The 26028-nt window shown below is 35.9% G+C and overlaps 1 protein-coding gene across 2 annotated transcripts in view; it reads right to left on the bottom strand.

Moving 5' to 3' along the window:
* Positions 1-26028, bottom strand: part of LOC101900140 (sodium-coupled monocarboxylate transporter 1) — a 301185-nt gene that overhangs the window by 74366 nt on the left and 200791 nt on the right. For both annotated transcript variants that reach the window (XM_059125300.1, XM_059125301.1), the window contains 2 exons: positions 7358-7582; positions 17-164 (listed from right to left, as the gene is read on the bottom strand). In XM_059125300.1, the coding sequence (XP_058981283.1) occupies positions 17-164; positions 7358-7568 (359 nt within the window). In that variant the 5' untranslated portion in view covers positions 7569-7582. The remainder of the gene's footprint in view (positions 1-16; positions 165-7357; positions 7583-26028) is intronic.

Genomic DNA, 26028 nt, shown 5'->3' with positions numbered 1-26028 from the left:
TATTTTCGAAACTTACCTTAAATCTAAATATTGATAAACCGAAGTAATGCCCAAATTAAAATAGACTGGCACAAATATGAAACAGACCAAGGGATAGGCACTGGCCATGCCATAGATAATTTCCCACATGGCTGAGCCGCGATAGAACAGTTCACTGGGATAACCTGGAAGGAGAAGAAAAAGGGAAATTGGGAGTTAATAACTTGCAAGTGTCGAAATTGAGATATCTATATTAATAAAAGAGTAAAATAATTGGCTGGCTGACATTACGATTCACCAACGCCCAGACGAAACGGCTTCTTAAAATTTTGGGTGAGGGTCACTTTTGGTCAGATAAGGTGCGGTTTTGAGAAATTCGTACTAGAACTGTATGGTCCTTTGTATATGAAGAAGTAGTAGAACTCTCAAATCGGAGTCACCGATGGGATACATGATTTATGTAGGGTTTTTGGAAATTCGAATCTTAAGGTTACAAAAAATACATTAAATGTCACTAAATTTTGGTATTTGGTGAAGTGATATAGCTGAAATTCTGAACTTTGATACTGAGGTCACTGTGGGCTTCTATGAAGACGTTGAAATAGTTCTTGACATGAAATAAAATGAAATAAAGAAAAAAACCCGGATGATGTTTAAAACCTGGAAAGTCTAAAAATATCGTACGATGAAGTTTTGGTTGAAAATGTATGTCGAATTGAACAAATTATATGTATTTTGAGTATGAAAAAAACCTAACGCGAACTCTTGAACCGAAAATAAAATTTTAAGGGAGACTTTACTTTGGAAAATTTTGGGATTAATAGTCTTGAACGTATATAAGTATATATTGTTGATAAGCATTTTACCTGCAGTTCGAAGATGGGGTATGTCAGATATGATACTCGCCGATAGTCGGTAACCCCCCCCCCCCCACGATTTTCGGTATTTTGATGATTTTAGGCACATTTTCCAATGAAGTTGTCGGAGAATCCACACAAGAAGTTCCTTCTGAGCACTTTACCCCTTGGATGGGATGAAAAAACTGCAACCAACTTCAGACTGCTGTCATTTCTAAGCCACACGTCCGACAGCTGTTAAAATTATTCCAGTGACAGCTCATTATATTGTTTACAAGGGTACAACAGCTTTTTGGTGAGAATTTTCCAGAAAAACAGTTATTCGTGATGGAATTCAAGCGTGATAGTGTCACTTCTTTATATTTGGCTGGAAAACCACAAGTAGCTATCGTTAGAGCACTACAGCATTTAAATGTGAATGGATCGTTTCTGTCTCGTACCATCGCTCGTTACCGTGATACTGGTAGCGTAGCCCGACGTCAAGGAAGTGGATGGAAGAAAACAGCAACATCAGAAGAAATGGTTTGAAAAGTAAGGAAGCGACTTGATCGAAACCTGCAGTGGCCGAAAAATGGCTCGTGAGCTGAACATAACAGAATATTTCATTCGGCAAATATTGATTAAATATTAAGCTCGGGTAAAGCCATTGCAATTCCAAAAAGTGAAAGAACTTACACCGCAACAGAAAGAAAATAGACTCAAAAGAGCCAAAGAGTTTCTTCGCTTGGTCGAAAGTGGTGAACTGCCGAATTTGGTTTTCTGCGATGAGAAAACATTCGTTGTCCAGCAGTTTGTAAACAAACAAAATGATCGTGTTTACTTTCCAAAGAGGTCAGCTGAAAATGTGCACCTTCGTTTGGCCACGAGAACTCAAGCGTCGGCCAAGGTGATGGTGTGGGCCGCCATAACAGCCGATGGTCGCTCTCCGCTCGTTTTAATCGACCGTGGCATCAGAATAAATGCCGAATATTATCCCGAAAATATTCTGGAGGGTGCATTGAAGCCTTGGGCTCCTAAACGTTTGGTCACAGACCTTGGACATTCCAACAGGACTCAGCACGCGTCACCCAATAATGGTTACAAAATGAGGTTCCTTGCTTGGCCGCTAAAATCTCCGGATACCAAACCGTTGGACTCTTGTGTATGGATTATTTTGGAAAGCAAGGTTGGTACTAAAAAATACCAAAGTGTCGATTACCTCAAACAAGCGCTTCGCCGGGAATGGGCCAAAACACCGCAGAGCAACATTCGGGCAGCGTGTGACGGTGCCATTGGCCGTTTGAAGGCCATAGTTCGTGCCAATGGTGACCAATTTGAACAAATCTAAACTTATTCTAAAATTTGATGCTATTTCCGACATTTTTTGCTTTCATTCAATAAAATTAAAAAAAGTAAAAATTATCGCGTTTCTCTTTGTTGCAGTTTTTTTATTTCACCCTGTATGTCGAGGATTCTAAATAAATGTTAAAATGGCCTGAAATATAACTTATTTAAAAGTCGTAGATTCTAAATTTTTTGTAGGTCGTGTATTTTAAATAATGTCTTTTCATCATAGTGGCTTTAAATTTTTTATATTCCAAATCCATGGATTTTATTTATTTATTTTTTTTTTGAAAAGCCATGAACTTTTTAGAATGTTGTGGAATATCACATTATCGGCCCGACCTAATGTAGCCTCTGGACCATTTTTCGTCGAATTTTAATTTTTTTTAATCAATGATTTTTTATATAATTTAAGGGTATGCTAAACAAATATAAACAGATTTCCAGTATTCTAAATCACTTTTCTAAAAAAATAATTTTTATAAAAATCTTTTCTAATAAAAATCTATTTCTAAATTTTTGTAGATCATTTTTGTAGGTTATATATTTTCATGATAGAGGACTGAAATGTTATTTGCAAGGCCGTGCTTTTTTTTGAAAAGCCATAGAAGCTAGCCATTTTAAATATTTATTTGATTTAATTGAAATTTTTAGATTACAAAAAATATTTTTTTATATCCTACATTGAGAAGAAAGCGAGCTAGACCCATATTTATTTTATGCATGTCAGTCCGTATGTCCTGCCAATATATTTTTGTGAACAAAATGCAGGTCGCATTTATTAAATGACTGAAATGAAATTTTCCAAACAATATTTGCTTGGCCCAAGAAATTGAAATTGGCCAGAATCGGTTTTAATTTAGATATAGCTCACAGAAATATCAACCGATTTCGGGTTAATTGTGCACCAAATGACCTGAATGTTGGCACATCTGACCGAATTCAGTCTAGGAGCAAGTACATACAACTTTTGGTTAATATCGGTTCAAAATATAGCTATAGCTCTCATATAGATATGTTTCGTCCGATTTGGGGTTTTTAGTCCGTCACATGCATAATATGCCCTCCACAGCAATGATCTGATGCAGCTCAGAAAGAAGTGTTTAAATTTACCTCTGCCAAAGTTTATTGAAATTGGTTCAGGGCATCAGATACTACTCTAAAATACTTCTGCCAAATTTGATCGAGATCGGTTCATAATTTTTTATAGCTTCGATATACATCTTCATCCGATTCCATGATAATCGCTCACCATATATGCAATATCAGCCCAAATTGAATACATTATTTCATATTCAGACGATTTTTAGCATTTGGTGAAGCTCGGTCCGGTATGTCTATTGCTGTAATAAATATTTTTCAATATAATTCTTATCGAGGTCATATCCTTCACTATGCGTCAATGTTATTTGGTTCATAGTTGATATGATCTTCATATACATTCGGAATATATACTTTTTTGTTACGTGAGCTCTACTAAATGAACATAGGGTATGTAGGGTATCATATTGTCGCCCCCGCCCGACTTTTGACATTTCCTTACTGGTTTTCATATAGTGTTGACTGTTTGAATTTGAATCTAAAAAAATCAAAAGTCAATCAAAATTTTAGATTCCAAATAAATTTTGAAATGTTCTAAATTTTATTACAGGGTCGAGGATTCTTAAAAATTAGTTGAGTTCAGGTTTTTTTAATAATCGCTTGAAAATAGTACATTTTTCACAATTATTTTATGTTTTAATGAAGATGGCGGAATCAGAAAATTAAAGTCGGTAATTTAAAACATTTTTTTGGAGAGAAGGCATTTTTAGACATTTTTGAAGTTTTTAAGATTTTTTTTTATAAGTTTTGTGATTATTAGGAAATCTTGGCCATCCACACCAAATATGCCTTTGGCAAAATGCTTCGCATAGTGGTAAGTGTGATCTAGTCTTTTAATGGCTTTCCTTTTTTATTGAAAAATTCTACGTGTTATTACTCTGTCATAAACAGTATCGAAATTCATTTAATGCGATAAAAATATTCCAATTAATTTTCATTTGAGGCTGGTCATGTCAAAAATATGCCTCAACATGAAATAAGTTTGACAATAATTAATCCAAAAAAAAAAAAAAAAAAAAAAAAAAATCGGACGCTGTAAAATCTACTTCTCAACTTATTTTATGGCCTTTGTTGTTTTTTTTTTTTCATTTGTTTCAAACTCAAAAAATTTAGCTGCCAAACGAATAAAACCTAAAGGTAATCGAAAAAAAAAATGCATCTTCGATGATTTGCCGGAGAGTGCCTACATACAGGCGTAGCTGGCCATTGCTGTGTTGGTTGGATGGCTGGGAAAATGCGTTGAAAGCAAAGCGATGTCAAAAAAGGTCAAACAAAGTGGAAACAAGGAAAAGTTTTGCCATTTTTTTTTGGTTTGGTTTGTTCCTTCAACGAAATCTGACCTATACAACATGTGTTTTGGGAATACCATTCAATGTGTGGGTGTGTATGTGTATGTGTGTGTCACGTTGGTACATACATTCATTTGTTGGAACAAGAGCTAGTCTTGTTGGAGAATTTGTTTCCATATTGAGGGAGGGTGTGCTAGCAGGGATAAGCGTAAACAACAACAACAACACAAAACAACAAGAAACTTTCAAGCAAAACAAACTTTTTTCCGCCAGGTTTTCAACGCTTTTCTCGCTGGACTGCGTAACGAAGAACATGTAACTTTTCTTTTGCATTTGTTTTTGTTATACCCTCCACCATGGTATGGAGGGTATATTAAGTTTGTCATTCCGTTTGTAACACCTCGAAATATACATTTTAGACCCCACAACGTATATATATCCTTGATCAGCATAAAATTCTATGTCGATTTAGTGATGTCCGTCCGTCTATCCGTCTGTCCGTCTGTGGAAATCACTCTAGCTTCCGAACGAAATGAAGTAGGTTGATAAAATTTTACTCATATGTGTATTATGTCTGCAGGACTTTTGGTATTGAAAATGGCCCATGAAGGTCCACGTCTTCATATAGTCCCCATATAACGGTACCTTCCGATATTCGGTATTTTGATGATTTTAGCGACATTATTTACCGGAATTGTTTCAAAATTAATATTTAAGTTCGTAATAGATGCTACGGCTTAAGACAGAAAATGGATCATATAGGTCCACGTCTTCATATAGCCCCCATATAACGGTACCTCCCTATATTCGGTATTTTGATGATTTTAGCGACATTATTTACCCAAACTATTTCAAATTTCGCATTTGAAGTTCGCAATGGATTCTACAGCCTATGACAGAAAATTGTGAGTGCAGGTCCACGTCTTCATATAGCCCCCATGTAACGGTACCTCCTGATATTCGGTAATTTGATGATTTTAGCGATATTATTTACCGGAATTGTCTCAATTTTGGTATTTGAAGTTCGTAATGAATACTACATCCTAGAACAGAAAATGAGCCATATAGGTCCACGTCTTCGTATAGCCCCCATATATTCGGTATTTTGTTGATTTTAGCGACATTATTTACCGGAATTGTTTCAAATGTAGTATTTGAAGTTCGTAAAGGATGCAACAGCCTATGACAGAAAATTGTCTGTGCAGGTCCACGTCTTCGTATAGCCCCCATATAACGGTACCTCCCGATATGCGGTATTTTGATGATTTTAGAGACATTATTTACCGGAATTGTTTCAAATTTTCTACTTGATGTTCGTAATGGATGCTACAGCCTATGACAGAAAATTGTGAGTGCAGGTCCACGTCTTCGTATAGCCCCCATATAAAGGTACCTCCCGATATGCGGTATTTTGGTGATTTTAGCGACATTATTTTCCGAAACTATTTCAAATTTAGTATTTGAAGTTCGTAATGGATGCTACAGCCTATGACAGAAAATTGTGAGTACAGGTCCACGTCTTCGTATAGCCCCCATATAAAGGTACCTCCCGATATGCAGTATTTTGGTGATTTTAGCGACATTATTTTCCGAAACTATTTCAAATTTCGCATTTGAAGTTCATAATGACTACTACAGCCTATGACAGAAAATTGTCTGTGCAGCTCCACGACTTCGTATAGCCCCCATATAACGGTACCTTCCGATATTCGGTATTTTGATGATTTTAGCGACATTATTTACCGGAATTGTTTCAAATTTTCTACTTGATGTTCGTAATGGATGCTACAGCCTATGACAGAAAATTGTGAGTGCAGGTCCACGTCTTCGTATAGCCCCCATATAACGGTACCTCCCTATATTCGGTATTTTGATGATTTTAGCGACATTATTTACCGAAATCGTTTCAAATTTGGTATTTGAGATTCGTAATGGATACTACAGCCTATGACAGAGAATTGTGAGTGCAGGTCCACGTCTTCGTATAGCCCCAATATAACGGTACCTCTCTATATTCGGTATTTTGATGATTTTAGCGACATTATTTACCGGAATTGTTTTAAAATTAATATTTAAAGTTCGCTATAGATATTACGGCGTAAGACAGAAAAAGGTCCATGTAGGTCCACGTCTTCGTATAGCCCCCATATGACCTCACCCCCCGATATTCGGTATTTTGATGATTTTAGCGACATTATTTACCGGAAGTGTTTCAAATTTGGTATTTGAGATTCGTAACGGATACGACAGCCTATGACAGAAAATTGTCTGTGCAGCTCCACGTCTTCGTATAGCCCCCATATAACGGTACCTCCCGATATTCGGTATTTTTGATAATTTTAGCGAAATTTTTTACCGGAAATGTTTCAAATTTCGCATTTAAAGTTCGTAAAGGATACTAGAGTCTAAGACAGAAAATTGTCTGTGCAGGTCCACGTCTTCGTATAGCCCCCATATAACGGTACCCCCCGATATTTGGTATTTTGATGATTTTAGAGACATTTTCGGCATTCGGTATTTTTAAGATTTTAATAGAATTTTTAAGGGATTTTTTTTTGAAAATTTTTAAATTTGTACCAAATGGTGGAGGGTATTCAAAGTTCGGCCCGGCCGAACTTACAGTTTTTTTTACTTTTTTATTTATTTATTTTTTTTTTTTTTTTTTGATGATTATGCCGCTGTTATTCCTGCTGCTTAGAGACGTTTTAATGCCCTCAAGGATGAAAATAGCTCAAATACAAGACGATGAGAGGTAGTAGGAAAAACAAAACAAGGCAAAGCGTAAAAAAAACTTTAAGAGGTACTTACCCAACACTGTTCGCACACCTAGGGTTCCTCGGGCAATTGATATCATTACAGCCACAATGGAAACACCGCCTGTTGCAAAAACATAATCCGCTTTGCTGCGAGCTTTTTGTTTGCCAAACAAGCGTTTCCATAGCGGTGTGAATACGGTGAACGCAATGAACAAGGCAAACATCACATAATCCCAGCCGAGTGTATGCAGCTCCTTGGCCATGGTGGTGTTGATAGCTGAAATGAATCAGGAAAACGGAAGAACAAAAAAGTGAACGAAAAATTCAACACCAGAGTGACATTAAATTAAATTTAATGAAATATTGAATACAAAGTCTGCGTTTGCCTTCTTTTCGGATCTTCTCAAAGGATTTTCAAAGTTTCCTCGGAAATGTGTACTTGTGTGGGTGTGTGTGTGTGCACATTATTTTCGGAACTTTGTTATTGCCATGTAATATGCTTTCAGTTTTAACAAAAACTTTTGTTTATACTTTAAAATTAAATAAAATAAATTAAATTATTAAAGAGCAATTCATTTTGATAATGGAAGGAATATCTGGGGTTCTAAGAATATGTTTTTCATGGGAAAACCAAGGTCATATTTGTTAAAAATAGTTTTTCAAAATAAATCAACAGTAAGATTTTGAAAAAAAATTCAAGTCACATTAATTTGTTATTTTTTTTTTTAATATATTTTTTTTCAGAAAAATTTTCTTGTGGATCTTAATATCTCAAGAGTCAATTAATTGACTGATCTGTCTGACCGACTTAACGATCCATTAACGCCCAGACGAAACGGCTGAATCTAGAATCTTGAAATTTTAATCGAGGGTCGCTCATAGTCAGAAGGGGTCACATAAGGCTGGGTTTTTGGTAATTCATCATAAAACGGTACGAAAAGTATTAAAAGGTACTAAATATAGTACCCTTTGTATTTGAGAAATGAGTGCCTCTGATGGAGTGTGTAATAGGGTTCTTAGAGATTTTGCACTACAGAGTGAGATGATAAAATTGCAACCAACTTCAGACTGCTGTCATTCCAAAGCCACTTGTCCGACAGCTGTTAAAATTTATTCCAGTGACAGCTCATTATATTGTTTACAAGCGTACAAAAGCATTTTGGCGAGAATTTTCCAGAAAAAAAGTTATTCGTGATGGAATCCAAGCGTGATAGTGTGATTTCTTTTTATTTGACATTCCAACATTTAAATGCTAATAAATATTTTGTGTCTCGTACCATCGCTCGACGTTAAGGAAGTGGACGGAAGAAAACAGCAACATCAACAGAAATGCTTCGAAAAGTAAAGAAGCGACTTGATCGAAAACCGCGTCGCAGTGGCCGAAAAATGGCTCGAGAGCTGAACATATTGCAATATTCCATTCGGCAAATATGGAAAAAATGAGCTCGGAATAAAGCCATTGGAATTCCAAAAATTGCAAGAACTTATACCGCTATAGAAAGAAAATAGACACAAAAAGAGCTAAAGAGTTGCTTCGCTTCGCTTGGCTGAAAGTTGTGAACTGCCGAATTTGGTTTTCTCCGATGAGAAAACATCCGCTGCCCAGCAGTTTGTAAAAAAAAAACAAAATTATCGTGTTTACTTGCCAAAGAGGTCAGCTGAAAAGGTGTAGCTTCGGTTTGCCACTACAACTCAAGCGCCGGCCATGGCGTGGGCTGTCATAACAGTCGATGGTCGCTCTCTGCTCGTATTAATCGACCGTGGCCTCAGAATAAATGCCGAATGTTATTGCAAAAATATTCTGGAGGGTATATTAAAGCCTTGGGCACTCACACATTTTGGCCGCAGACCTTGGACATTCCAACAGGACTAAGCACCATCGCACTCGCCACCCAAGAATAGTTACAAAATGAGGTTCCTCGCTTCATTTCCAGTGCAAAATAGCCACCGAAATCTCCGGATACCAATCCGTTGGACTATTGTGTCTGGAGTATTTCGGAAAGCAAGGTTGTCACTAACAAAGACCAAAGTATCGATCACCTCAAATAAGCGCTTCGCGGAAATTTGCCAAAATAACGCAGAGCAACATTCGGGCAGCGCGTGACGTTTTCATTGGCCGTTTGAAGGCCATAATTCGTACCAAAGGTGACCAATTCGAACAAATCTAAACTTATTCTAAAATGTAATGATATTTCCTATTTCCGACATTTTTGCTTTCACTCAATAAAATTAAAAAAAAAAAAAAAAAATATGTAAAAACTATGGCATTTGACTTTTTGCAGTTTTTTTTTCTCACCCTATACTAAATTATTTTCCATTTAGCTGTTTTCGATCTCTTTAGTAGATATTTCTACAAACCACCTTTAACATTTCTAATTTCTGGCTTCATCCAAATCCAAATTGTGCCAAATTTAGTACCATTTAGTACAGTTCTTACAGTTGGTCCACATTCAAAAGTACCTCCCCAACACCCCTAATTCCCCAACGTCGTTCTTATACCAAATGTCGACATTTTAACTTTATATGTTTACAAAATAACAAATGGTACCAAATATAGTGCTTTTTGGTACTTTTAGTATCACTTTTACTTTGAATTTAAAAGAAAAACCTCTGGGGCATCTAATCTACACTTTCATCTTAATTTTCAGAATTCTAGCTCTCTTCGTTTGATCAATAAGCACAAAGGATTATATTTTTAGTTTCTTTCAGTACTTTTAGTACACTTACAGATTAAATAGTACCATATATGCGTCTACTTGCTCTAAGCTACCTTCTCAACAAATTTCAGAAATACCGGTAAAGACCTTCTTAATTTATAAATACTGTACGACTTCCTTTCCTTGTATGCAAGTATATGGTCATTGTGATGCGAGGGTGCGTATGATTAACTTAATGGCTACTGTAACAAGTATACGCCCCATTGTCTGACAATGTAAAATTTACAATGAAGCATCTAATATTCGGTAATTCCTGAGGCCCAATTTTTGTTCTATGCAAAAAGGGGAAACGAAAATATTTATATAGAAAATAAAGATCAAATGATACATTTTATAAAACAAATATTTAAATTTCATATTTCCATAGAACGTGAATCCCGCCCATGGTATATGTACCACTATTTTTACACCCTACACCACAAGGTGGTCAGGGTATTATGTCTTTGTGCATTTGTTTGTAACATGGAGAAGGAAGAGAGATAGACCCATAATTACTTTTAAGGATCTTCATAGAATCACTTTCTGAGTTGATTTATGCATGTCAGTCCGTCTGTCCGTCCGTCCGTCTGTCCGTCTGTCCATAATCCGCTTGAGATGAAATTTTGCATAAATCATTTGTTTGGCCCAAGGACGAACCCTATAGAAATTGGAGATAATCGGCAAAAATTTAGATATAGCTTCCATATATATCTTCGTCCGATTTGCCTTTTATTGTGCACCAGACGTGTAAAATCAGCTCCAATAGTATGGAATTTTGCACATACAACTAATTTAGGCCTGAAAATATGTATGCCAAATTTGATCGAAATTGGTTCAGATATAGCTATAGCTCCCATATATATTTTTTATCCGATTTGTTATATTTGTTACCCACAGCCGTATTATGCACTCTGTAACAACAATATTTGGGGAAATATATTAAATACAGGTCAGAAATACATTTGCCAAATTTTATTGAGATCGGTTCAGATTTGGATATAGCTCCCATATATAACTTCGTCCGATTTGCCTTTTATTGTGCATCAAATGTCTAATATTTGCCCAAATAGGATGAAATTTGGCACATACGACCGAATTGAGTCTAGAAGCTAGTATGCCAAATTTGGTGAAGATCGGTTCAGATATAGCTATAGCTCCCATTTTTATTGTTCATCCGATTTGTTATATTTGTTACCCACAGCCGTAATATGCAACAACAATATTTGGGGAAATATATGAAATACAGCTTAGAAATACCTTTGCTAAATTTTATCGAGATCGGTTCAGATTTGGATATAGCTCCTATATATAACTTCGTACGATTTAGCTTTTATTGTGCACCAAATGTCTAATATATGCACTAATAGGATGGAATTTGGCACATACGACCGAATTGAGTCTAGAAGCTAGTATGCCAAATTTGGTGAAGATCGGTTCAGATATAGCTATAGCTCCCATATATATTGTTCATCCGATTTGTTGTATTTGTTACCCACAACCATAATACGCACTCCGTAACAACAATATTTGGGGAAATATATGAAATACAGCTCAGAAATATCTTTGCCAAATTTTATTGAGATAGGTTCGGATTTGGATATAGCTCCCATATATATCGTTATCTGATTTCAAATTAATTGTGCACCAAATAGGCAATATAAGTCCGAATTTAAAAGATACAAATACTTCGGCACATTTAGTCTATTGAGCTTTATATTATAATTATGATCATAGCGTGTATGATTGAATTTTTCCATAAAAACTTTTAATTGTTATGCGGAGCTCTACTAAATTAGCAAAGTGGTGTAGGGTATAATAAAGTCGGCCCCGCCCAACTTTAGGGCTTTCTTTACTGGTTTTTTAATAAAAAATACATTTCCGTTCCTATGTTTGTTTTACTCCGGAAAGGTAATCGTAATCTACTTTCAAATAGTACTTCCAATTAAATTTAATTTTAATTTACTTGAAATTAGAGTGCACCCTACCCACATATTCATCTCCAGAGATACTTTTCATTTCCAACCAAGTTTACGACTAAAAAACGTGTCACCATAAATTGTAAAAATTTACAATTTCCAATTTCCAAACTCTGTTCGCACACTAAATGCCAAGTACCAACCACAATGGATGAGATATGAATTCTCTGTGTGAGCACTTATGAGTGCAAGTGGGAGACTAAGTTCGCCGAAAGGCAAATAAGTCACACACACACACAAGCAATGGATTAGAGTCTCGTAGGGCAAAAAAATGTATTGTTCATGTGACGTCATGGATGAAAAAAATGTAATTTTCTGGATTCTGAGTTTAGGTAAATTATGCAGTCGAATATTTTGAAAAGTTAAAGGAGAAATTTTAAAGTTTAGCCAAAAATATATGTGTGATATTATGTGTTTTTAAAATATTAATTAAAAACATGATTTGGAAATATTAAACAAAATTGGGTCAAATGCATTAAAAAAAAAATAAGAAAAAAAGATAAACATAGCTTTCGACAGAAATCTTTATTTGGAGTTCTCAAAAATAAAATTGATTTGGTTCAAAAAAAAAAAGAAAAAAATATTTATGGAAATCGTATTTATTTTTTTTAATATTTATTAATAATCTTGAAATATTATATGCCAAGTCGTATTATTTAGCCTACTTATAACTCAAGAAAAGCGTTTTTGATATGAAAAGTTGATGAGAAGGTAACTTAAAGCCAGGATACGAAAATATAACACTACTTATTGCATAAGTGTACTAAAAGTACTTATAATAGACACAAGGACTAGAGAAAAATTTCTGAAATTTGGGATGAAGGTCGCAGATGGGGTTTAGGATAGATGCACAAAAGATTTTTATACCCTCAGCCATATGGCAACAGAGGCAATGATAATTTGATACGTCCAAAACGTGTCTCATCGAAATATCGATTCTAGACCCTAAGCCTCTTATATAGTAAGTTGTAAAGAATCACAAATTATGTCAGATGTGAGTAATGAAAATTGTGACCCTTGTTGTGGGTGAGGTACCAGAAGGTCTTCGCAGATATAGAACAGCTACACAGCAGATCTTATGTTAGCAAAAATATTTTTATGTGTGAAATTTGAAGAGAGTTGGATGCTTACATCGCTTTCTTTCAGCGTTTTGTTTTTCAAAAGCTTTCACCTTATGTGGGGGAGGTACCAGGTTTAACAGATCATGTGTTGACGGAAATATTGAGATGTATCAAGTCTGAATGGAATCGGACGTTATTTTCGCACTTCATGAGTTTCACGAATATTTAAAATTTTGACCCATTCTGGGGAATGGGTACTACAGCCATGACAAAATCACTCATGCTGGTCTACGTCTTCGTATAGCCCCGGTATAAAACGGTATTTTTTTTTAAATTTTCAAGCTTTTTCCAAATCGTATAGGGTATTAAAAATTACTTAGTTGCTTTTTATACCCTCCACCATACTGTCTGTCTGTTGTAATCACGCTATCTTTCGAACAAATTGAGATAGAAGGCTAACATTTTGCACACATGTTAATTTTTCCAGTAGGCAGGTTAAGTTCGTAAATGGGCCATGTAGGTCCACGTCTTCGTATATCCCCCATATAACGGTAACCCCCGATATTCGGTATTTTGATGATTTTAGCGACATTATTCACCGGAATTGTTTCCAATTTGGTAATTGAAGTTCGTAATAGATACTACAGCCTAAGACAGAAAATTATCTGTACAGGTGCACGTCTTCGTATAGCCCCCATATAATGGTAACCCCCGATATTCGGTATTTTGATGATTTTAACGTCATTATTTACCGGAATCGTTTCAAATTTGGTATTTGAAGTTCGTAATGGATACTACATCCTAAGTCAAAAAAAGAGCCATGTAGGTCCACGTCTTCATATAGTCCCGATATGACGGTACCCCCGATATTCGGCATTTTGATGATTTTAGCGACATTATTTAACGGAATCGTTCCAAATTTGGTATTTGAAGTTCGTAATAGATACTGCAGCATAAAACAGAAAATGGGCCATGTAGGTCCACGTCTTCGTATAGCCCCCATATACCGTACCCCCCCATATTCGGTATTTTGATGATTTTAGCGACATTATTTACCGGGATTGTTTCAAATTTCGCATGTGAAGTTCTTTATGGATACTTCAGTCCATGCCAGAAAATTGTCTGTGCAGGTCCACGCCTTCGTATAGCCCCCATATGACGGTACCCCCTATATTCGGTATTTTGATGATTTTAGCTACATTATAAACAGATTTTTCTTCAAGTTTCGCATTTAAATATTGTAATAACTTATGACAAAAGTTGCCTATGCAGGTCTACGTCGTTGTATAGGCATTCGGTATTTTTAAGATTTTAACAGAATTTTAGACGGATTTTTTTTTTTTTTTTTTTTTTTTTTTTTTTTTTTTTGGGAGGCACCAGTAGGGTTGGGTCGATTTTGTTTACCTCCATATTCGACTTAAGTTTGATAGAAATGTTACGGTAAGCGAGATTTCAATAAAATCGGGCACTCACTTCGAGATATATCGTGCACATAAGCAGATGGCCGGACACACGTACGGTCATGGCTACATCGAATCCTAATGTCCTGAAACGAATTTAGTTCGAAGAGACCAAGGGTCTCTATAAGCCACATTTTGGCAGTATCAAATGATATGTATACTCTCTGTAGCCATATGGATGAGGGTATATTATTCTAGTCAATCATTGTTTTTGGAGTATATTGCGTATATTGCGGTCTAAGGTAGTTTCTTGTATGAGCTCTGCATTATTTAACCACATCCATATACAACCCTTTCTATGGAGGAAGGTGTCATAATTGCTGTTCTTTCACATCCCTCAAACAGCAATCCCTGCTGGTGGTGGTCAAATAAAAATTCACTTTGCAAAATATCTGTAAAACATATTTTTTGATTTAGGGTTACACAGCAGAGCTTATTGTTGTGATACATTCCAGGAAAAAAACCAACAACAGCAACAACAAATCCCACTCACAATGGAAAACTGACAACTGCAGACCAGTGACAACGGTAAAGGTATTAAAGGTGCTATTTTGGTTTTATACATTTTTTTTGTTCGCATCCGATGTTATTTACAACATAACTCTCCCCCCTTCCGAACTACACTGGAAATAGCTGCAGCTGAGATTAGTGCCGCATCTCTCGGACAACAGCTACCGTTCACATGTCCATTGGCTCATATGTTGCCAGTGTCAGTTGGATTTTGTGTTTCACATTTTTTGTTTGTTTTTAGTTTACAATCATTTGCCCACCCACCTTGTAAAACAACAACAACAAAAAAAGTAGTTTCAGCTTGAAATCTCTTGTATCCTTTTTTCGTTGTTATTCTCCCACAAACACACACACTCTCTCTCACTCAGTTAAAATATGAACACATTGTGTGGGTGTGGGCGTGTGTTTTGGATGTTGGATTCGCTGAAGAGCATTGGAGGAGGGACATTAATTAAAAGGAATTTTAAGTTGCATCATTTAGTTGACACAACACTATCGTATTTCAAAACCTGTCCCGGCCACTGCTCTCTCTCCATCTCTCTCCACATCTCGCTAAGAGAGGGGGCGGGGGGTCACCACTAAGCTACTGGCCACCACCATAAGTGTATAATATACAGATAGAGAGTGTGTGTGAGTGAGTATGTTTGTTGTTGTTTTTTTTTTTCGGTTAATCCTTTTTGTTTGCCTGTGTTTGTCGTGGTTGGCCAAGAGTGTCGGAGCCATAATATTGACATCATATTTACATCACTCATACGTCCGGCATGAGGATGGATTTATTTTGTCACTTTAGCTTTTGTTACAAAAGTGCTAGATGTCACTTTTGGCTTGGTGATGGAACGCAGGGGTGCTTGTGTGTTGTTCTCCGGCGTTATGTAGTCGATTTAATCAGATTTTGATGTTGTTGTTTTCGTAAAATGTTTGTTTCTAGGGATTTAATACTTTGGTAGTGATGTTGTGGAGAGAGAGAATAGAGGTAGGGGAAGCTAGAGATAAGTTTATAGGAAATAACTCAAAATGATGACAACTCTTTGGAAATAGTTTATTTTAGTTTGAAATATCAATCTTCTGCTCGTGAAGATAAAATGTTGGTCGGAAAGTATGTCCATACAAACATTTCAAAGCTGAAACACGTGGGGTTATAATCTGACAATTTTTGGGGATATTAAATCGATACCTTATAATAATTCTTGTAAATATTTGAAATACATGTTTGTTCTACAGATTTTTATTTCATATCATTCTACTAAACACTGGGGCGTATGAGTGTTGACATAAATATTTTTCGTATAAGTCATACGCACCCCCTGAGTGAAATTATTAGAGATTCAGTAAGAATGATGCTGCCAAAAATAGATTCTTAAAAATTCAATAATAGTTTTTATAAAGCTCTTGAAGATTTTTCTTCAAAAAAAGAAAAAAAAAAAAAAAACATCTATTTTTTTAGAGGAAGTTTTTGGAGAAATGACTAATTATGCCCCGAAAAAATAAAAATTGTCTTAATAGTAGTGGACACTATTGACCAGCACGATCTTCTTAAAAAGTTATTTAAACAAAAAATTTAGAAAACTTCGTTTCACGTATACTTAAACATTGAACGATTTTCTCTTGAAATGTCATAATTTTCTCTTGAAAAACATGGCGTAAAATATTTAAAGAAATCTGCAATTTTCTTCTAGGAAGGCCGTTCATGAAAATATTACATAAAAATTAGACGAGTTTTCTTCTGGAAGACCTCGCAAAATATTTGGCCGAGAATCACAATCTTCATCTTGGTAGTCCTTGGGAAGCATATTTTTAACAAAATCTACGACATTGTCCAGGATGTCCTTGTTAAAAATATTGATGAAAATTACACGATTTATATCCAGGAAGACCTCACATAAATATTAAGAGAACAATGTACAATTTTTTTGAAAGGAAAATCTAGCGAAAAATGTTTTTAAATATATATTTCTAATAAGGCCCTACATAAAATATTTTTATACCCTCCACCATCCTATGGAGGGTATATTAATTTTGTCATTCCGTTTGTAACTCCTCGAAATACTCATGTCAGACCTAACAAAGGATATATATTCTTGATCAGCGTAAAATTCTAAAACGATTTAGCCATGTCCGTCTGTCTGTCTGTTGTAATCATGCTATCTTTCGAACGAAATGAGATAGAAGGCTAAAATTTTGCACACATGTTTATTTTTCCAGTAGGTTAAGTTCGTAAATGGGCCATGTAGGTCCACATTTTCATATAGCCCCCATATAACGGTACCCCCCGATATTCGGTATTTTGATGATTTTAGCGACTTTATTCACGGGAATTGTTTCAAATTTGGTATTTGAAGTTTGAAATGGATACTACAAGCCTAAGACAGAAAATTGTCTGTGCAGGTTCACGTCTTCGTAGAGTCCCCATATAAAGGTACCTCCTTATAATCGGTATTTTGATGATGTTAACGACATTATTAACCGAAACTGTTTCAAATTTGGCATTTGAAGTTCGTAATGGATACTACAGCCTATGACAGAAAATTGTCTATGCAGGTTCACGTCTTCGTATAGCCCCCATATATCGGTACTTCCCAATATTCGGTATTTTGAAGATTTAGGTGTGATTATTCACTGGAATTGTTTCAAATTATGTATTTAGAGTTCGTAATGGGAACTACAGTCTGTGACAGAAAATTGTCTGTACCTTCCTATATTCGGTATTTTGACTAGTTTAGGTACAATACCCACCGAAATTGTTTGAGATGTCGTATTTGAAGTTCGTATTGGATGCTACAGCCTGTGACAGAAAATTGTGCATGCAGGTCAAGGTCTTCCCACAGCTCCGATGTAACGGTACCTCCCTATATTACTCAGCGTTTATTTCAAGTTTCGGATTTGAATATGTTAAAGGCTTATGACGTGGTTTATGACAAAAAATGTCTATGTAGGTCCACGTCGTATGGACCCCAATATAACGGGTATATTCGGCGTTTTTAAAATTTTAACAGAATTTTGTAAGGATTTTATTTTTTGAAAAATTTCAAATTTGTTCCAAATTATGGAGGGTATTGAAGTTCGGAACGGCCGAACTTACTGCTTTTTAACTTGTTAAAAATGACAATATTTTTTGCTGAGAGACATCGCACAAATATTAAATTATTTTATAACATATAGTAATATTTTTCTCTTGGATTCACAATTTTTTTCTACGAAAATTTTACATAAAAGAGTTCTTGGAATTACACGATATTTTTTTTTTTCACGAAAACATCGCAAAACGCCATAGTAGTCTCCCGGAAGGCCTTGCGAAAGATAATTAACAAAAATCCAAAAATGTTTGAAGGTACACTTCACATAAAAAAATTTACAATGTATCAGTCGGTTTTTGCCGGTCTTAACAGACGTATATCCTCAGTAAATTTTCGATTATTTAAATAAATATTGACTTCTGTAATGATTATTCAAATTGTTGACCTTCTGTGGAGTAGGTTCCCGAAGGAATGAACCAATATCGTCCATTTCGAATCGGACCTTAATAAATATGAAATTAATTTTCTGATGTGCCCGCTTTGGACTGTATTGGTTAACTTTATAAGAGGTCTGTGGTAATTTATAAAAAAATTTAAAATGTGTGCGAGGTACCAGATAGAGTCGACCGAAGTATAAAATTTTTACCTCCAAATATTTGGTATGTTGATAATTTTAGCCATATTATTCACCGGAATTGATTCAAATTTCGTAATGCAAGTTCATATTGGGTACTACAGCCTGTGACAGGAAATTCGAGATGCATATTAATATTAGGTTTCTCAATGACAGAAATATTTGGATTTAGGCAGTTGTAAAAAATTACTGACTTGTTTTGCAAATTCTGATGACCCTTTGCGGGAAAGGTACCCGAAGGGGTTGGCAGATATATATCATTTTCACAACAGATCTTGCATTAGCTCAAATATTTGGATGTGTGAAATTTGAAGAGACTTGAATGCTTATTTCGCATTTTTTAATGGTTTTTTAAACCTTGAACCCTATGTGCGGGAGGTACCAGAAGAAATATTGGACCATCATCTTTCTTTCTATCATCTTTATAAAAGATCTTTTGTTGATGGAAATATTGAGATGTACCAAGTTTAAATGGAATCTGAGATTTAGGAGTTTCATGGATATTCAAAATGTTGATCCCTATGTGGGGGAGTTACCAAAAGCAGTGTGCCGATATAGCTTATCTTCACAGCAGATTGTGTGTAAAAAGGAATATTGGGACGTTCAAAATATGAAGAGATCCGCATGCTTATTCAGATTTTATAATCGTTTGGTTGTTCAAAACTTTAAACCTTTGTGGGGAATGAATAGTCCGATCTCCACCATCTTTATAACTGTATTGTGTTGATGGATATATTGAGATGTGCCAAGTCTGAATGGAATTGGATGTTAAATTCGCGTTATGAGCTTCATGAGTATTCGCAATGTTGACCCTTTTTGGTGGTGGTACCCGACGGAATGGACCAATATTTCCCATCTTCACAGCAGATTGTGTGTAAGTAGAAATAATGGTATGTGAAGAGTATATGAAGAGATCCGGATGCTTATTTCAGATATTATAATCGTTTTGGTTATTCAAAACTTTGACCCTTTGTGGGGGAGGTTCCGGAAGGATCTCTACCATCTTTACACCAGATTTTGTAGATCTGTATAAGTAACACACCATTATATCTAAAATGACCTTACAAAAATATATTTCTAAAAATCGGAGACCTGGGAAGATCTTGAAAATATTTAAAAGAAATTACTACATTTTCGAAAGTTCTTATAGAAATTTATGCCATAAATTTGTCCAGAAAGACTTTCAAAAGAAATATTTGAGAATTCACAATATTTTCTTGGAAGAACTTGAAAAAGAAATATTCTTCAAAAAACACGACTTTTGTTGGGGAACACCTTGAGAAGAACATTATTCTAAAAACTATAGGATAGGATTAGAAGCCGTTGAGAAATATTTTTTAAAGCAATCACACTTTCTGATCAGAAAGATCTCCATAAAAAATCCCCAAAAAATGCTTTTCAAGATATTCTTGAAAAATATTTATACTCGGCTCTAAATGTCCTGAAATGAATACCGACCACAAAGACATGGATTCTAAAACTTTTAATTCGATGAGGTCAATTTGACCATATCAAATTATATACAACGATTAGACTATACAATTTGACTCAATTGTAGCTGGGAATACTTGCCAATCTAGGAATGCCTCTGGTTAGGAAGCCTTATTAAAATATTTACGTTCATGTTTTTGTTTCCAAATGTCCTCAAACAGATTTTGTGCAAAATGGACTGTTATGATACATAAGGATGAGTCTATGAAAATCTACGATCATTGATTCCAGAGTAGTTGGGAATATATTAGAAAGTCCACCAGCATTTCTCCCGCTCTCCTATCATGTTAGAAAAATTATGAAATCTGACCCACCTATAGCAACTGAAGTTGAGGACAAAATTTTGTGTATTTTTTAATTTTTAGTTACTAGAATCAAGTTCATAGAACATACTTTTTCCTTTCCATTTTCTCAACAAACTTTTCCATTATTTTTCATTTCATTTTCAATTTACAAATCCAAAAAAACATAACTGCCATAATTCGACAAAGACAACTTCCAACTTCTTCTCCCCCCATACAACCTCATTCATAAAACCAGACATCATAGCATGGCCCACATGCATGAATGGTCGTTTATTAGATTTAACTTTTATTCAATTACCATCAAAACTTACCCCTCTCCCTCTCTTCCCTATCCTGCGGTATAAAGAATAGTTTGACAATGACATTAGTAGACCGAATATAATTTTGTAAAATATTTTCTTGAGGCTTTTTTTTGGGGGCAGGATTGTCCGTCCATATGGCCGTAGGTTCATTGAGAGTTTTTGGCAAACAAAACTAGGAGCACTCCTTGTGTAAGAACCGACAACAGCAAGGAGGCCACAACACCAAATGTATTGTCCGAAATTGTACATTTAGTGGTTGGTGTCCATTGTTGATGGTAGTAGACCCATTTTGGCCATTTACCGCAGACAAGAAGTTCAAAAGGGCTTGAGGTCTGAGAGTGTGTAATAAAAATAGAGATCCAACCGAACGACCAACCAGCCGACCGTCAAACCAACCACATTTAATATACAATTTACGTAAAACTTGGCTTTTCGTGTTGAAAATGTTGAACTGCTAACTGCTTTGGATATTATGCATTTTTAACGAGGGGTGGGAGGGGGAGTTTTTGGGAAAATTTGGGGAAAATGAAAGTGGATAATAAATTAGTTTAGCATGAAATCCAACAGGGCATTTTCGTTGTTAAAAACTTGAAACCAAAATAACATTTCGAGGAGTTTTCAAGGATTGCCAAGAACTTTGGAAACTTTTGGGGGAAATTCAAGAAGTTGTTATATGGTCGATCTTCGAACTAAAATTTTTGATGGCGAGGCGTTTTTTTGTTTTTAAAAATGTCAACAAAATTTCTTCTGTCTATAGAAGACCTTGAAAAGGTCTTCTGTCTGTAGAAGACCTTGAAAAGGTCTTCTGTCTATAGAAGTCCTTGAAAAGGTCTTCTGTCTATAGAAGACCATGAAAAGCTCTTTTGTCTATAAAAGACCTTGGAAAGGTCTTCTGTCTATAGAAGACCTTGAAAAGGTCTTCTGTCTATAGAAGACCTTGAAAAGGTCTTCTGTCTATAGAGGACCTTGAAAAGGTTTTCTGTCTATAGAGGACCTTGAAAAGTTCCTCTGTCTATAGAAAACCTTCAAAAGATCTTCTGATCTAAAGAAGGTAAAAGAGGTCTTCTGGCCTTAACAAGACCGTTGAAAGGCCTTTTGGTCTAAAAAGCCCTTAAAAAGGTCTTCTGGTCTTAAGAAGTCCTTCGGTCTGTCTATAGAAGACCTTGAAAAGGTCTTCTGTCTATAGAAGACCTTGAAAAGGTCTTCTGTCTATAGAAGACCTTGAAAAGGTCTTCTGTCTATAGAAGACCTTGAAAAGGCCTTCTGTCTTTAGAAGACCTTGAAAAGGTCTTTTTGTCTATAGAAGACCTTAAAAAGGTCTTCTGTCTATAGAAGACCGTGAAAAGGTCTTAAGACCTTGAAAAGGCCTTCCGTCTATAGAAGACCTTGAAAACGTCTTAAGACCTTGAAAAGGTCTTCTGTCTATAGAAGACCTTGAAAAGGTCTTTTATCCATGGAAGACCTTAAAAAGGTCTTCTGTCTATAGAAGACCTTGAAAACGCCTTTTGTCTATAGAAGACCTTGAAAAGGTCTTTTGTCTGTAGAAGACCTTGTAAAGGTCTTCTGTCTATAGAAGACCTTGAATAGGTCTTCTGTCTATAGAAGACTTTGAAAAGGTCTTAAGACCTTGAAAAGGCCTTCCGTCTATAGAAGACCTTGAAAAGGTCTTCTGTCTATAGAAGACCTTGAAAAGGTCTTAAGACCTTGAAAAGGCCTTCCGTCTATAGAAGACCTTGAAAAGGTCTTCTGTCTATGGAAGACCTTGAAAAGGTCTTCTGTCTATAGAAGACCTTGAAAAGGTCTTCTGTCTATAAAAGACCTTAAAAAGGTCTTCTGTCTATAGAAGACCTTGAAAAGTTCCTCTGTCTATAGAAGACCTTGAAAAGGTCTTTTGTCTATAGAAGACCTTGAAGAGGCCTTTTGTCTATAGAAGACCTTGAAAAGGTCTTCTGTCTATAGAAGACCTTGAACAGGTCTTCTGTCTATAGAAAACCTTCAAAAGGTCTTCTGATCTAAAGAAGGTAGAAGAGGTCTTCTGGCCTAAACAAGACCGTTGAAAGGCCTTCTGATCTAAAAAAGCCCTGCAAAAGGTCTTCTGGTCTAAAAAATACCTACAACAGACAGAAGATCTTTTGAAGATTTTCGACAGGAGTTTCCTTCTTTCAAAATTGACATTGGTTCAAATGCAAGAAGTTGTGGTACGGTGTTTACGGTTTTCAAACAAAAATTTTTGGTACCAACAATTTGCACCTAGTTTCCTATTTCATAGAGTTTTATTTTTTAATACTGTCTACAATTTTATGGGAAGCGCAAGAGGTTGTGGCTCGATATTGTCGATCTTCGAACTTGAGAAAGTTTGATAGAAAACTTACGACTTGAGAATGTCTCCTTCAATTTGTGGGGAAGAAAGTGGAAGAAGTGGACTGACGTCATGTATTTTTGAGCCATTTAATTTTGAAAAACTGAAAAATCTCAAAATGAATATTTATTCAGAAAAGTCTGGTGGTATAGATTCGTATTTTCAGTCCAGAGATTGGGATCTTTAATATAAAATCCAAAAAGAATGTTGAACTTGAAAATTCTATACCTCCGTCTTTCCAACAAAAACCACCACAAAAACGCTTGTTTAAAAGAAAGACATGGGAATTTGAAAATCTTTGGGTAATTGCTCACCTTTTCTAAAAAACTTCTCCTAGGGTCCCCTCGAAGAGCATCCAATAAACAACAAATCCTGTCACCACCACAACTACATTGTATTATTGTTTCCATTGTAGAAAAGAAACCACATCCACAACACTCACACACATTGTAACATACACAGTCAGAAATACTCTCTCTCTCTCCCTCTCTCAAGGACAACGATGGCAAGAAGGATATAAACTCGAAAATTCAAAACTTAATTCAATTGAGCTTAAATAAATGACCACATGACCAGCTGATGTTGGCAAGCCTTTTCCTGTTTCCGCTGTAGCTACCGTTGTCGCTGTCGTCAATCCGGCCAGTCTATGTCCGGTGTCTGTTCGTTGCGAGAGAAAGACACCGAGAACTAACAAAGTATACAATTTTATCTAAGCAAGAAAGTATAAACCCCTGCCGTGTCAAAAGGCAAAACGGAGTTCTGGGATAGTCTCGACACACACACACACACACACACACACACACACACACACACACACACACACACACGAACAGACAGACTGACTGACATTTAACACAGGCAGTCTGAGACAAATTGAAAAACGAAAATATTGAAGATGAAGAAAAAGGAAACAAAAAATGGAAATCCATTTTTTCCCATAGTTTATTTTTATTTTGGGCGCTGCTTTGCCAAGGAGTGGATGGTGATTGCAACAATGACACCAGAGATTGAAAGGATTGCAAGGGTACACGAAGAAAAAAACGGATGAAGATAGTTCGAAAAGGATTCTAACAAAAGAAGTTCATCTTATAGAAGACCAGAAGTTATTTTTTTCATAGAAGAGTAGAAGGTCTTCTTCTCATAGAAGACCAGAAGGTTTTAATATTGAAGACCAGAAATACCAGAAGGTCTTCTCATAGATGACCAGAAGACTTCCTGGTCTTCTATAAGAAGACCTCCTGGTCTTCTATAAAAAGACTTCCTGGACTTCTATGGGAAGACCTCCTGGTCTTCTATAGGAAGACCAGAAAGTTTTCCTATAGAAGACTAATAGGTATTTTCATAGAAGACCAGAAGGTCTTCTCATAGATGACAAGAAGGTCTTCCTATAGAAGACCAGAAGGTCTTCCTATAGAAGAATAGGAGGTCTTCTTATAGAAGACGAGGAGGTCTTCTTATAGAAGACCAGCAGTTAATTTTATAAAGGACTAGAAAGTCTTCTAATAGAAGACCAGTAGGTCTTCTCATAGTGAACCATCAGGTCTTCTTATGGAAGACTAGTAGGTCTTCTTATGGAAGAATATAAGTTATTATCCTAAAATACCAGGAGGGGTTTATAGAAGACCAGAAGATATTCTCAAAGAAGACCGGAAGGTATTCTTATAGGAGATAGAAAGTCCTCTTCTTATAGAAGAACAGAAGGTCTTCTGTCTATAGAAGACCTTCAATAGGTCTTCTGTCTATAGAAGACTTTCAATAGGTCTTCTGTCTATAGAAGACCTTCAATAGGTCTTCTGTCTATAGAAGACCTTCAATAGGTCTTTTGTCTATAGAAGACCGTGAAAAGATCTTCTGTCTCTAGAAGACAGTGAAAAGATCTTCTGTCTCGAGAAGACCATAAAAAGATCTTCTGTCTCTAGAAAACCGTGAAAAGATCTTCTGTCTCTAGAAGACCTTGAAAAGGTCTTCTGTCTATAGAAGACCTTCTGTCTATAGTAGGACTTCTGGACCGAAGAAGACCATCGAAAAGCCATCTGATCTAAAAAAGCCCTTCAAAAGGTCTTCTGGTCTAAAGAAGACCTTCGGTTTTCTGGTCAAAAGAGGACCTTCCAAAGGTCTTTTGGTATAAAGAAGTCCTACATAATTTTTTCTGGTCTAAAGAAGACCTTCGGTCTTCTGGTTTAAAGAAGTCCTTCGGAATTCTGGTCTAAAGAAGTCCTTCAAAAGGTCTTCTGGTCTAAAGAAGACATTTTTAAGGTCTTCTGGTCTACAGAAGACCTTCAAAAGGTCTTCCAGTCTACACAAGACTTTCGAAAGGTCTTCTGATCTAAAGAAGACCTTCAAAGGGTGTTCTGCCTATAGAAGACCTTCAATAGGTCTTCTGTCTATAGAAGACCTTCAATAGGTCTTCTGTCTATAGAAGACCTTCAATAGGTCTTCTGTCTATAGAAGACCTTCAATAGGTCTTCTGTATATAGAAGACCTTCAATAGGTCTTTTGTCTATAGAAGACCTTGAAAACTTCTTCTGTCTATAAAAGACCTTCTGTCTATAGTAGGTCTTCTGGACCGAAGAAGACCATCGAAAGGCCATCTGATCTAAAAAAGCCCTTCAAAAGGTCTTCTGGTCTAAAGAAGACCTTCGGTTTTCTGGTCAAAAGAGGACCTTCCAAAGGTCTTTTGGTAAAAAGAAGTCCTACAAAATGTCTTCTGGTCTACAGGTCTGGTCTACAGGTCTTCAGGTCCAGAGAAGACCTTCAAAAGGTCTTCTGGTTTAAAGAAGACCTTCCAAAGGTCTTCTAGTCCATAGAAGACCTTCAAAGGGTCTTTTTTTATTAAAGAAGTCCTTCAAAAGGTCCTTTTGGTCTAAAGAAGACCTCCGAAAGGTTTTCTGGTGTATGGATGACCTTCAAAGGGT

Source organism: Musca domestica, unplaced genomic scaffold (genome assembly GCF_030504385.1).
Source record: "Musca domestica strain aabys unplaced genomic scaffold, Musca_domestica.polishedcontigs.V.1.1 33, whole genome shotgun sequence".
NCBI classification, from domain to species: Eukaryota; Metazoa; Arthropoda; class Insecta; order Diptera; family Muscidae; genus Musca; species Musca domestica.
The sequence above is the reverse complement of the archived record's forward strand: the minus strand, read 5'-3'. Positions and strand labels throughout refer to the sequence as shown.